A 13,963-nucleotide genomic window follows, 5' to 3' on the forward strand; every position below is an offset into this window, starting at 1 on the left:
TAACATCTAAATTTTTCAATTGGCCCAAGTGAAATTCTGTAAATTCTAAAATTAAATGTACAGATTTTCACTTGGGCCAATTGAAAAATGTAGATGTTATCGGTCAATTGAAATTTTTGATTTGGGAGTGTTACAAATTTTTTACCGTGTTTAACAAGATTGATAATATCAGGGAGAAAATTATAACTCTGCAACCGTCTACTACAGTATCGCATCAGGCAGTGCATTGTAGTCTCCCTGAGGAAAAATTTGATTCATTCATTGCTATAGAAGAGGAAGAATTCGCTAAATCATCTAAACCGACAACATGTATGTTAGACCCTATACCGACTAAGCTACTGAAAGAGATGCTTCCAGAGGTCACAGATCCTCTTCTTAATATCATTAATTCATCTTTGTCTCTAGGATACGTACCAAAAACTTTAAAGCTGGCTGTGATTAAACCGCTTGTTAAACCACAATTTGATCCTACAGAATTAGTCAATTATCTTGAAGATACTAGAAAAGGCAGTATCTTCACAACTATGTTCCTTTGTAGAAAGAAATGATATCTGCGAGGATTTTCAGTCAGGATTTAGACCGTACCATAGCACTGAGACTGCTCTCATTAGAGTCACAACTGATCTGCTCTTATCATCCGATCGTGGTTGTACCTCTCTCTATTAGTGTTACTCGATCTTAGTGCTGCATTTGACACCATTGACCACAACATTCTTTTAAATAGACTCGAAAATGATGTTGGCATTAGTGGAATTGCATTAGCATGGTTTAGATCATACTTATCTGACCGTTATCAGTTTGTAGCAGTAAATGAAGAGATGTCTCATCGATCACAAGTTCAGTATGGCGTACCACAAGGCTCAGTACTAGGACCGCTGCTGTTCACTCTGTACATGCTACCATTAGGAGATATCATTAGGAAACATGGAATTAGCTTTCACTGTTATGCTGATGATACTCGGCTCTATATTTCTTCATTACGTACCGTTTCACAGCTGGCGAACGATCCCGGCTTCGGCGCCATCATTACGTTACAGCATTGATTACAGCTTTTGTTCACACAGTGCACTTTCCGGGACTGAACACGGCAATGTTACTCGGTCCCCAACCCAGCATCAATCCCGGGTCATGTTTGCGTTCACACACAAGGCGTTCTGGCAATTTCCCGGCAATTTGCCGGGATCATTGCGCTGTGTGAAAGGGGCTATAGACTCTTAAGTATTTGCCAATGTAAATACAAACAGCAACTTTTTTTGGCTGGGCAGATTAGTATAGTATAGACATGAATCTATAGTTAGCAGTGGTGGGCCATCAGGGCCAGCATGGCCTTCTCTGCTGGCCTAAACACATCAGAATCACTGACATGCGCTTTAATATTTTTTTTTTTTCATGAATGAGTTTTAAATTATTCCCAATAGTCCATTCTCTTAATTTCATAGCTTTTCTCTTGTTTCAGCCATCGTGTGTTGCCAGGATCAAAGCCAAAATCTGCCTTGAGGCCTTCAGAATCAATAGTGCGAGTGCCTGTAAAATAAATGGCAATGAAACTGTTGCTTTAACCAATCAGATAATCAGATTTAATCAGCCAATCAGATTTCGATTTGACTACAACGGGCAGTCGTACAATAACGTCAGCATTTTCACGTCCTTTGATTGGATGGTCAGAGCGCGCACTATTACTGGTAGTCTGAGCCAGCCAAACACATCTGTAGCAAACCACATAAACTAAAACATATTCCTGTAGATTTAATAGTTTTTCTACCCACAAATTAATACTTCTCTCCCTCCTCGACCCTCAGCAGTTTTAAACCTACCGGTGAAAAAATTCATTTATTCAGACTATCAAACTTAACGCAGAGTCACGAAACACTATTCGATCTGTCCCGGGGAAAAACAGAACTGACTGTAATGTGTGCCATGATGACGGATTTTGAAGGCAAAAAAATCTGTGTAAGAGAAGGGGTCAGCTGTACACGTCATGTTTTACAGTGACTGTCTTAAACTCCAATTTCACAACAATTATAAAGAGTCTGTGTGATGCAATGCCCTATTATACTGTGTTTTTGTATAATATTGATGGTTTCTATAGCCTTGGAGTCATTATGATGGTATTAAGAGGTGGATTAATTCAGGTAAGACACCACTGAAGGCCTAGATTTCTTAACAGTCCAATAAACAGTTAGTTAAAATTAAGTCACTTACATTTTAGACGCAGTGACTGTTTTTGTTCTGTTTCAGCAGCGAAAATAGTTCCACACAAAGATCACAGCAGAACCATCTCACAGGATCACTCAGCCGTGTTTCATTACTGAATGATTCAGCATTTTGAATGAATCGGTTGAGTCAAAGATTCAATGACAGGGCAGCTGCACAATTTTTAAAGTCAAATTTAAGGCTTTTTAAGACCTGAAGAAATCAAAATTAATACCGTACATTAGGGGTGCGCAATATTGACAAAAATATGTCTCGATATTTTCAAAGTTTTGTTGATAATAATTAGATGATATTTTACTGATTGTGTTTTTGTACTAGTACCGTACTGGTTTAGGCCTGTTGTTGACAGCAAACCCACGATATTCATATTTTTTATATTCTATGCAGTGGTCAGTTCACCGTAGTGACAGAAATTAACATTTTTATTAAGGGGCAATATTTGCCACCTTAAATTGATTTCCAGGGGCATTTTCACCTATATATGGACATTGTTTCTAAACATATTTAGAGCTATGCATCACCTTTTATGTCAAATTCTAACATTCAAATTAAATTATATTAGAATAACACAGTACCAGTGTCAAAATAAATCAGTAAATTAAAATCCATCCTTGCAGTGCAGAGGTGACACAGAAGCGGCATCAAAACTGGCATTAGCCTACTATATTTACACTTCATTTACAATTAGCCTTTCGCCGAGCCCCGCCCCCCTTAGTTACTGTTGCTACGTCCGACAAACAAATGGACAAACACGACCAGCGCAACAGATTGCCATGACGGGAAGAGGTATACCCGTGCGTGTCAGTGACCTTTTTTGGAGCAACACCACCGCGATATCCTCCAGATCGAGGCAAAAGGGGTTACAGCATATTAATGATGCATTCACCTCATAAATCATGACACACTGGTCTAGCACAGGAAAGTGCATACAAGTTCAAGTGCATGCTTTTAAAATGAAAAAGTCTTGGTATCGGTATCGATATCGGCGATACTGGCCCTGTATTTACTTGGTATCGGATCGATACCGAAATTTACAGTATCGCCCACCCCTAATAGGAATCCTCTTTCCAGTACGGGAGGCGGGACCATTACTTTATCAGCCAATCAGATAGGAAATGCTTCACTCAACCATATTTGCATATTCATTATAAAAGTTTCACACTCTTAAAGCAAGAGTGAAAAGGGTAAACAAAAATAGCTAATAGATATCCCAATATACTTCCCCAGCTGATTGATTACATTAAAATTGCAAACATTTTTTGTATTATAAGTTTTCGGATATGTTATGTTTATTAAATATGTACTGTAAATGGAGCGTTATCTCACAAATTTGCATACATTTCTAGAACAAAATTCTTGTTTCGTTTTTCTTTTCTTTTTGGACATATTATAGTCAAAGGTTTCTACAGAGGGGATATTGGATTTCTCTTTTTATCACTCCATAAGTTTAAAAAAATACTGTCAACAGCCAGGAAAAAATACATTTCCATTTTTTTTGTAATAAAATGTTGAATAAAATCAGGTAAATTATATATGAACAAACCCCTAGGTAAAAACCTTCAGAATATTGATAGGAATAAAACTGTAAAGTTTGGTATAAATAAGTGCTGCTGAAGTGGAGAGAAAAAGTCATTTTGAGAAAACAGACTTTAAAGATATTTACTGTAATTGAAATCTACAGACGCAGATACAAAATTCTATAAAAGATACACATAAAAGTGTATTTAGAATGTTTTCTTTCCACTAGTCTGAAAAAAAAAAAAAAAAAACTTTACTGAAAAGTCAAAAAGCCCAAAATCTCAAAATTGACAGATATGAAAAAACTGCGAGACTTCTCCTTTACCCGTGTTCCTGTAGCATGATCTTCATCTTCTTCATCTTCTTCTGACCATTAATCATCCTCCTCAGTCCAACTGCCTCGGCTTCATCCTCAGTCCGTTCTCCTGCTGAAAAGAAAGCAAGAAACTATTATATAGCGCTAAGTTACCAGCCTGAACTCAATACAGTATCTCACTTTCCTGTGTCGTCTGTTGGTGACGTCCGCTTCAATAAAAGCCTTGGGTTCCCTTATCCCGTTGTCGGTTCTCCCATCTGTGACAACACCAAACACATTGCTTCGCAAAAGACATTTATATCTCATTGTTTTTAGCCGAGTAGCCTATTGAATACATATCCCGATCCAACAAAAGAGTAGTATTAGTAAAAGTCAAAAAGTGTCAATTAAATTGTCTATTACCTAAACACCTTGAGAGGCATACCTCTGCCCAAAAACTTTTCAAAACCAGAAGGGAACTGACATAAGTAAGGGATAATCCATGGCTAGGTGTGCATTAAGTTAGGGATAATGTACATCCAGCTGGTTGTTATCGCAGAATAAACCCAGATAGAGTGATCAGTACCTGGACACGAAGCGGAGAGGTCTTGCATTACCTTGAAGGGTGTGTGCCAGAGGCTGCCAGCCAAAGATCATACTGGCGTGATCACGCTCCAGGGATTAACTGTGAAGGTGAAGGTACCAAATCCAGTGAAGGTACCAAATCTTTTCAAGTCAGAAGGCACAAATCCAAGTCGAGACGCGAGTCGTTGTCAGAGTCTTAAGTTGAGTTGCAAGTGTTCATTGATTATACCAAGTCAAGTCCAAGTCTGAGTCCACAACCATGGTAGTCATTTACATTTACATTTATTCATTTAGCAGATGCTTTTATCCAAAGCGACTTACAAATGAGAACAATAGAAGCAGTTAAACTAACAGTAGGACAACAATATGCAAGTGCTATGACCCTTCTCAGTTTAATCTAACGCAGTACATGTAAAATTTTTTTAAAAGGATAAGGAGTTGTGTAGCATGCTCTGATAGGAAGGGTCTGATCCTCCTAATGTTGTACAAGGCAAATCTACATGACCGGGCAGTTCTAGCAATGTGGTCTGTGAAGTTCAATTGATCATCAATTACCACTCCAAGGTTCCTGGCTGACCTAGATGGAGTTATGGATGACGAGCCTAGCTGAATGGAGAAGTTGTGATGAAGTGTTGGGTTGGCCGGGACCACAAGGTGGTGGTCCTTCATCCAGCCAGAAATGTCTGTCAGGCAGGCTGAGATACGATAGGCTACCGTTGGATCGTTGGGCTGGAATGAGAGGTAGAGTTGTGTGTCATCAGCGTAGCAGTGATAGGAGAAGCCATGTTTCTGAATGACAGATCCTAGTGATGTCATGTAGATGGAGAAGAGAAGCGGTCCCAGCACTGAGCCCTGAGGCACTCCAGTAGCTCTTAGACACCACACCCCTCCACGGCACCCTGAAGGACCCTACCTGAGAGGTAAGACTTGAATCATTGGAGTGCGGTTCCCGAGATGCCCTTCATCTTTAGGATTGACAGGAGGATCTGGTGGTTAACTGTGTCAAAGGCATCAGACAGATCCAGAAGGATGAGAACTGAGGATTTGGAAGCTGCTCTTGCCAGTCTCAGAGCTTCAATTACTGAGAGCAGGGCCGTCTCATTTGAGTGTCTGCTTTTGAAAGGTTATTCTGTGTAAGGAAGGAAGAGATCTGTTTTTGAAAACAACTCGTTCAAGTGTTTTCTCTTCTTCCATTCGTCGCGAAAACACTTGAACGAGTTGTTTTCAACAAGATCTCTTCCTTCCTTACACAGACTCTGTAGTCGGAGACAAGATGTCTCATGCCACAGCTCCAACTAGGCACAGACATTATGATAGACTTAAAAACTTTCACTTAAACGTTCACAATCAAAGTATGACCCGACTAGATGACCATTTTTAAACTTAAACTGATTTATCTAATGGCTTGGATTGGACCCTTATTATTATACAAGAAAAAAGGACAGAGTAGTGAGAAACACTGAAACACGATAAAATGTGATTGTGAAAGTTTTCACAAATCTGGCTCAATCTAAAGCAGGGGATTAACCTGCATTAACCTGGCGGATTTACCAAGGGGTTCATGGACAAGAGCTTTGCTGTGAAATAAATCACAAATCAAGCAGGTCAAGATGACACTGATTTCAGTCTCCTAAGTGTCCAACTTTTGTAGCTACACAGATTCTAAAAGTAAAAGTCACAAACCATGGAGAATGACATATATGATATTATTTCCATGTCTACGACAGCGAACTGCGGATTAATAGCCAAAATAAATCTGGATATCAAACCGCAAACTATCTTTACTGCTGTATGAAACCACCCTTTACACTAGATGATGCTTTACAGTGAACTCTGTTAGAGCTACACATGTAAATTTATCCGTTCATTAAAATACCTTACTCTCCTGTTGAGTAACATAAACACCATCATCTCCACGTCGCTTTTACAACTTGTCAAATCCCTCAGTTCTTGCCATCTCCGAAAAAGTCTAGCGGATGTTGATTCTTGTTTTATTACGAGCTCTGTCGCATTCTCTCATCTCCAGCAGACTCTCTTGTGTTCAGTGTTTAAAACGGATGATTCCCCAGAGGTTGGAGATTTAGGGGCTCGATGTCATCCTTTCTCGCTCGTTGTGACGACTAACCTCTGACACTCCTACATTAGACACACGTCAACTTTCCTCTATTTATAGATATGACGAGACATACATGGCCAAGTGAGGTATGTACACCAAAAAAAAACATCCTGACAGATCTCAAATATAAACACTTATAACAGGCTTACCATAGTGAATCAAATATACATTTTGGAAGAAGGATTGATGATGTCATTATTTACATTTTGTTAATTTAAATTTATTTTACTACAATGTACAGGTCCATGTCAAAGTATATATGGAGGTTGTTTCATGTTTTATTTTGAAATGGGGAAAGTGTAAAATTACAGTAACATTACAAAGACAGACTACAATACTTTATATCAATAATAATATTAAAAATAATAATTTTACTGAGTAATAATAAAAGACAAGGTAATAAGTAGGCAACTGGAAACGTAAGTTTCTGAACTCTTAAGGTCCTTGCACACTGAGTCCGAAAAATGCAGAAAATCGAACCCAATCCAAAAATATTTATGACGGACGAAAGTTTCGTAGGCAATGTGTAAATATGATTGACCAAACATGTGGTTGTATTTATTTTTTAACATGCAAAAAGGAAGGCTGCGTCCTGCATATCTCGACAGCCACGTCATCAAGGACATCTCAAATTATAGGTTCCTTTGAAGACAGCCTTCGTTCCGCATCCTTCACTCGGTCTGTTACGGAGGAAGCATCGAGTGCATCCTCCAAACGCCCACAACCCATAGCACACATTCCAGTTCACAAAGAATTAGCATAAAATGAATTGGTACTGAGCTTGTCTAATTTCACTATATGATGCAAGGATGGAGAATATGTTTACTTTAGTTTTTTTGTAAATTAAACACATAATGTTAAACTGTGAGTAACGCAAACCTCTGAGAGACCACAGAAGCTTGTCATTACCTGTTCTGCAATAGAAAAGCAGTTAATACAAAGGTTTTTAATATAAAGCAGTATTTTCACGCGGTGAAAACGTGTGATGTAGCCATGCACACTTACTAGACCGCCTCATTCTAGTGTTCAATGCTGACTCTAGCCTACAAGCCTCACTAGGATGCAGCCTTGCGTTTGAGAAGCACCCATAAAAGAGTGGGCAAGAAGAACCCGGATGACCCTACACTGTAAAAAAATAATCTTATAGAAAAAAACGGTAAACTACTGGCAGCTGTGGTTGCCAGCATCATACCGTAAAATTACGGTGTGTTACTGTTTTTGAAATTAACAGCTAATTACAGTTTTGTCAGCTACAGTATAAAACTGTAATTTAACAGCTATATATTATTACGGTATGATGCCTGTAACCAAAGCTGCCAGTAGTTTACTGTTTTTTTACAGGATTATTTTTTACAGTGGTGAGATTCTGGAGTGTGCATACGGTGGACACTTTACCATCCTATGAGGCCACGGGAGAGGATTTGTGAATGGCAGTAAAGCGAAGGAACTGACGCTGGTAGGTCAAATGATAATAGTGATGACTAGTTATGAAAAGTTATGACTTATTCAAAATAAGTACCTACACAAGAGAGTATGCGATTCCAGACGCAGCCACTGGCATGATACAAACGCACTAATATAGGGCAAAAAAAACAGGTGTAACAAATCAGGCTTGATGAGTGGTGTTCAGCGGGAGTCTGAAGAGTGGCGCCCCCTGCTGATCTGGAGGATACGTGAGTGTTAGTGCTAAGATGCTGATGAATAGGGTCTCTAGCAGTCCAGTGATGAGCCCGTTCTTGCATGACAGATTATTTGCCTGATATACATCACAGGACCGAAGAAATTTAGTAATTTACAGGTTTTATTTAATAGAAATTAAATTTCAATTCGACATGCATAAGTGCACTTAAATAAAGCATTTGATCTAGTCTAAATCATTCTGTGAGATTACAGGGGAATAATCAGGTTTGTGAAATGCAGTGCACAATTCTGTTAATACTGTTAATATCTGATGTGTTAATGGTTTAAAGCTCTTTAGTCAGCGCTCAATCAACGGGTTTAGTTCAGAGTTCCGACACGGTCCAGACTCCCCTCCTTTCATCATCATGTTTGGCAACTCGGGCTGGTCTGGGGTCAGTTGACCTCCTGTTCAGACTCAGTCTCGCTGTGGATATTACTGGCAATATGAGTCAGATCCAAACTCTGGGTTAACATCAAAGTGATAGCCTCGTCCGCCTCGATGCCCTCCATGAACTCATCCAGTGACAGCTCACCTAAACACATACAGTTACATATACGTAAATCATATAATTTATTTACATATTTAAATAGCATAGATAGATAGATTACCGTCTCCATTAACATCAATCCTGTTGAACACCATGTCGGCCAAGTCCTCAGGAGAAATCTCCTGGTCTTCTCCATTGATGGCATGAACAGCCTAGAGCAGAAAAACAAAGTGAGCCAGCAGGAGGCGCTGAAGAGAAACTCGGATGCCACTGAATTAAACATGACACCTTGAAGATCAGCAGCAGCTCGTCGCGCTCGATGCATCCGCTGCCGTCCATGTCGAAGAGCTTGAAGTACCAGCGTAACTTCTGCTGAACGCCTCCCTTCAGGACCAGACTCAGAGCAGCCACGTACTCCATGAAGTCTATAAACCCGTCCTGACACACAAACACAATACACTTGAACAACATAGCACCATATACACATCAAATTATGATATAATATTGCACTTGCATGATATTGTCTGTTTGATTATTTATGCCACGGACACAGAAATATAGAGCAGAAGAGACTAGATGAGTAAAGTCTGATGACAAACTTTGATGTTGGCTTGACAGAAAGTTTGAAATAACTTTGAAAAGCTTCAAGTTTGAAGATTTTACTCATAGAGGTCAATAAAACGACTTCATGGAAAGTGTTGTGACGTGAATGAAAGCCAAGATTAGACAAAGTAGAGCAGTCAATGAGGAGTTTACACACTCCTGTTAACCAGATTACCGGCTTTAATGAGTCTTAGCCAGGACCTCTGATCTCGTGCAGCGCTGCTGTTTGATCTGAGTTTACTGTATTGACACAGATCTCATTACCCATCATCATCGAGAGAAATGAAGCAAAAGAGACGCGAGGCCATCTCTCACCAATGAGTTCATCCAGCACTAGCGTCTCTATATCTGTTATGATCTGATTGGGCTCTTGGTACTTTGAAGAATCACGGGTAACACTTTACAATAAGGTTCATTAGTTAATGTATTAACTAACATGAACAAACAATGAGCAATACATTTGTTACAGTATTTATTAATCTCTGTTAATGTTAGTTAATCAAAATCCAGCTGTTCATTGTGTGTTCATGTTAGTTCACGATGCATTAACTAATGTTCACAAATACAACCTTTGATTTTAATAATGCATTAGTAAATGTTGAAATTTATAACTAAGATTAATTAATGCTGTAGAAGTATTGTTCATTCTTAGTTCATGTTAACTAATGTATAATGAGCCTTATTGTAAAGTGTTACCGAATCAGGTTTATACTTAATTTCATGAGAACTGATTAACTTCAACACACTTTTTTTAAAAAAAAGGATAATATAATAACAACATTGATAACATTTAGCAGAACTGTCAATAATAAATAGAATAAAAACAGATTGTCTTACGTCGTTTACGTCGAAGGTCTTGAACATGGTCTCGACGTACTCGTTTGAGGACTCTGACAGATTCTTCAGCCCGAAGAACTTCTTGAACTCGTAGAACGTGAGCTGGCCGGACGGACACTCGGTCATGAACTTTCGGTACCACTTGTGCGAGTGGCAGGCGGTCAGCTCCTGCAAGGACATGCCGGGCTGGTTCCCCATGATGCTTCAGGACAGGTCGCTCATCGGTTCCTCAAGCCAACACACACTGAGACACCGGCTCAGCATGCAGGACAGGGCGAGTGTATCCTGACCAATTACTACTGACGTCACTCGCTGGGCTGTTCTTTTCCGCTCTGGAAATTACCGTGAATTAATGCCGACTTACAGGGAATCTGAGCTGAATGTGTCAGAACGACCCACTAACCTGAGATCACGACCTCTACTTAGCTATCTATCTCTGCCTGTCTGTCTGTCTGTCTGTCAAACAGGACATTAGTTTGTTTTTTTGTGCACTAACTCCTAACGTTCTAGGGAATAAAAAGGTTTTGTAACCATAAACTAAACATTGCAGGGAGGTTTTGTTGTGACAGTCTAGTAAGAACAGAACATAGTCTAATGGTTATTTTTAGGTTTTATTGTTATAACAAAAAAATCTATCCATTTATCTGAGTTTGGCACTATACTGGTACCCAGCATGCAATGCGGCATGAATCTTTTTTGTTGATTGCCGCCACTTCTGAGTTTTTGATGTCTATGTGTGAACGTTCTGGTGATGGTGTGATGTTGTACGATGTAAAAGAACAAAAACAAAAGCTAAATCCAAACGTCTGTCTTTAATGTAGGAAGCATTGTTAAATCAGGACATCAGCAACTCAACAACTAAGCTTCTTCATCAGATCCTCTTATTAGGTGTTACTGCCCTCTAGCGATTACACTCAGTATCACAATGATTCACACAACACAACATCTTCCCTCTCTGTTAAGAATATTACTTCAGTAACGGAACACTTTTCATATTATGAAATGATTGCAATAAAGGCAGCAACAGTGGTTACAAAAGAAGGGGAAGTCTGTATTAACATAACTAATATCTGGCAGTCATAATTTCCTTACCACTGAAATTAAATGATTTCACATGAATGAAACTCAGAACACTTTTCTTTTACAGAATGGTTCAACCAAAGACTGTTCTTAACCCTTCAAATCTCAATCCGTTGGATTTGTGCCACTTCCGCTTGAATCTAATATGTGGTGGTTTCGGACAAGTACCCTGAATGTGGGATGTGCAAGTTGGTGTACTATGTTTCGCAGAATGAGAACAAGCCAAGTGTGTAATGCCATCTCTTCCCATCACTTAGCAGGAAGGTGTTTGGACTCGCAAGCTTTCCCACTGTTAATGGAGCAGAGAATCTGAAGTGCTTCACATTTGCTGTCGTGCGGTAAAACATGAGAGCGGTTTTAACGTTTTAGACCAAACATATAATGGTGAGTGAATGATTCAGTGAATGATGAGATATTTAGCTAAATAAAATTATCCTGTCAGAAGAATTGCGTGATAACTTTATTATTTATTTTCCATCTGTTTTATCTCAGTGAGCTTTTACATATAGTGTTTTCAGACGTTTTCCATAAGTTTCTCATCCACACTCAAACGTCAGAAAACGCCTGAAAACGCTAGTAGACGGAGAGTATTTTTAAATAAAAACGCAGTTTTTAAATGTATCCGGATTAAAGGGATACTTCACATCTGGTAAGATGAATGTGTATTTAAAATGGGTCATTTATGTAGTAGAAACATGAATTTATTTTTGAATTTGGAGCCTTAGACTGAGAAAAGCCAGAAAATTTATTTTTGGCTCATGTGGATGAAAGACAACAACTCCCAGAATGCACTTGCTTCGCTGCCCTACGAGGCCACTCCCAAGCCTCGCCCACCGGTTACAGAGGACAGCTACTAGTTGACCCGAAACTGAAAATACGCCATTTTATCGTGAGTCTCCGTGACGAGTCTGCCCGGGATTTCGAGATCACACAAAATGTCCGGGATTCGGCTTTTGCGTTCTACAGTCGCCATTCATCATGTTTACTGTGGCGAGCAGGACGAGGCTGACGGCCGCGGGAGGCCGGTGGCGGGATTACTGAGACGCACCGGTCTCGCATCTCTCACGGAGGAGCGGGAATTTTCTTAGCAATGCTAAAACGCACATCAACCGATCACTTGTTTAGCGTTCATGTAAACACTACAGTCAGATTCACCAATCAGAATGAATTCAGTTAGACTGAAACAAAAGGTGTGCATGTAAACAATGAATGGCGACCGCAGAAAACAAAAGCTTTCTCCACAGAACAAGAGCCTGTTAGCTGTTATCTGCAATACATTCATGTTGGTTCTGTTAGGTTAACCCTAAGGGGGTTATTGCTGCTCTTATCCATGCTAGGCTGCCCAGAACAGAACCATACCGCCAATCCAAACTGTATGCTAATTTTCAATCGTATTTAACAATAGTGGTCCTGACAGAACTGCAGGATGGCTGTCTGTATGCAGAGAACGGTGGAACATCTCAATAGCTTCATTGGCTGCAGGGTAGTACACAGATGTCTTGTCATGGTGTATACCCCGAGTCTTATGAAATTCAGCAAAGGCAACTGATCTGAACTGCATCCCGTTATCAGTGACAATGCTTTCCAGATTTCCATGATGGCTGAAAACAGTGGTCAGAAAGTCCATGACACTGTCAGTTGTGGCGTATGGGCAAAAGGGAAGTTCAGGCCACTTTGAATAGCAGTCGGTCAGTGTCACAGCATGGGAATGGCAGTCTCAAATGGCCCCATAATATAGAGGCGTAATTTCTTCCAGGGACCATCAGGGAGTGGAACAGGTCGTAAAGGCGCTGGATGAGTGATGGTTGTTTTGTCGTCAGACTGATAAAGGGCACAGGCAGATATGCAGGTCTGAACCTGAGAGTCCATTGGAGGCCACCAGTAAAAGTCACGCAAACGCTGTTTAGTGCGTACAATCCCCCGGTGGCTCTCATGGGCCAGGGTGATCAGTGTATGACGCAATGAGACAGGCACCACTAATCTGGAACCACTGGAGATGGCCCAGAACTGAGAGCTTTGTAGTAGGGCATTAGATTCTCTGCGTGGAAGGAGGCCAGCCACGGCTAATCTGTTCATGAAGAGCTATCATTACAAGCACTGTCAAAGTCAGAGACTGGAAGGGAACTCAGTGTGGAAGAAATCAGATCTACAAGTTCAGGTTACACTTTTGCAAAGTAAAGCATCAGCTTGATATTTGACTGGTTTTGTCCGTCCTTCTGTTAGACTGTCTCACACATGAATTATGTTGAATATCTGTCAGCTGTTAAATTTAACTACACAATTAGATAATACCAGTTTAGCTCAACCAGTTATCAAGCAATGCTTCATTTTGTTCAGTCTGTGTGTAAAAAGAGCATTAGCAATTAAAGAAAACACACTTCAGCAAAACATGATCAGCTCAAAGTGTCTGAATAATTGTTGGTCCCAAAGTTTTATACATTTTACTGGTAGTCACTGTATGAAGAATTATTGGGTATAATATGTCACAGTTTACTTGATTTTGCTCTCCTCACTTACATAAATTAACTATAGTGTCCTGCACACACT

At 39.8% G+C, this 13,963-nt stretch overlaps 1 protein-coding gene across 2 annotated transcripts; it reads right to left on the reverse strand.

The window, feature by feature from the left end:
- Positions 1 to 6,929: 6,929 nt before the first annotated feature.
- LOC307170068 (guanylyl cyclase-activating protein 1-like) lies at positions 6,930 to 10,747 on the reverse strand. 2 transcript variants are annotated; one of them, XR_013823278.1, is made up of 5 exons: positions 10,337 to 10,747; positions 9,185 to 9,334; positions 9,018 to 9,108; positions 8,068 to 8,941; positions 6,930 to 7,892 (listed from the first exon to the last, which is right to left on the reverse strand). XR_013823278.1 is itself a non-coding variant. In XM_079891074.1 (4 exons), the coding sequence occupies exons 1-4, from the start codon at positions 10,532 to 10,534 to the stop codon at positions 8,802 to 8,804; spliced, it is 579 nt and encodes a 192-aa protein (XP_079747200.1). In that variant the 5' UTR covers positions 10,535 to 10,747; the 3' UTR covers positions 6,930 to 8,801. The 2 variants fall into 2 exon arrangements, 1 of the variants encoding a protein (XP_079747200.1); XM_079891074.1 differs by having other exon boundaries at positions 6,930 to 8,941.
- Between the last annotated feature and the right edge of the window lie 3,216 nt (positions 10,748 to 13,963).

Source organism: Squalius cephalus, assembly GCF_949319135.1.
Source record: "Squalius cephalus genome assembly, chromosome: 13".
Lineage (NCBI taxonomy): Eukaryota > Metazoa > Chordata > Actinopteri > Cypriniformes > Leuciscidae > Squalius > Squalius cephalus.

Bases quoted from the DNA above. Each gene is read 5' to 3' on its own strand.
- LOC307170068 (XM_079891074.1), bottom strand. From the start codon at position 10,534: ATGGGGAACCAGCCCGGCATGTCCTTGCAGGAGCTGACCGCCTGCCAC. The intron at 9,335-10,336 runs GTAAGACAATCT...TTTGTGTGTCAG, and splicing joins AGACCTTCGACGTAAACGAC to GACGGGTTTATAGACTTCAT. The intron at 9,109-9,184 runs GTGTCATGTTTA...TTTCTGCTCTAG, and splicing joins AGCTGCTGCTGATCTTCAAG to GCTGTTCATGCCATCAATGG.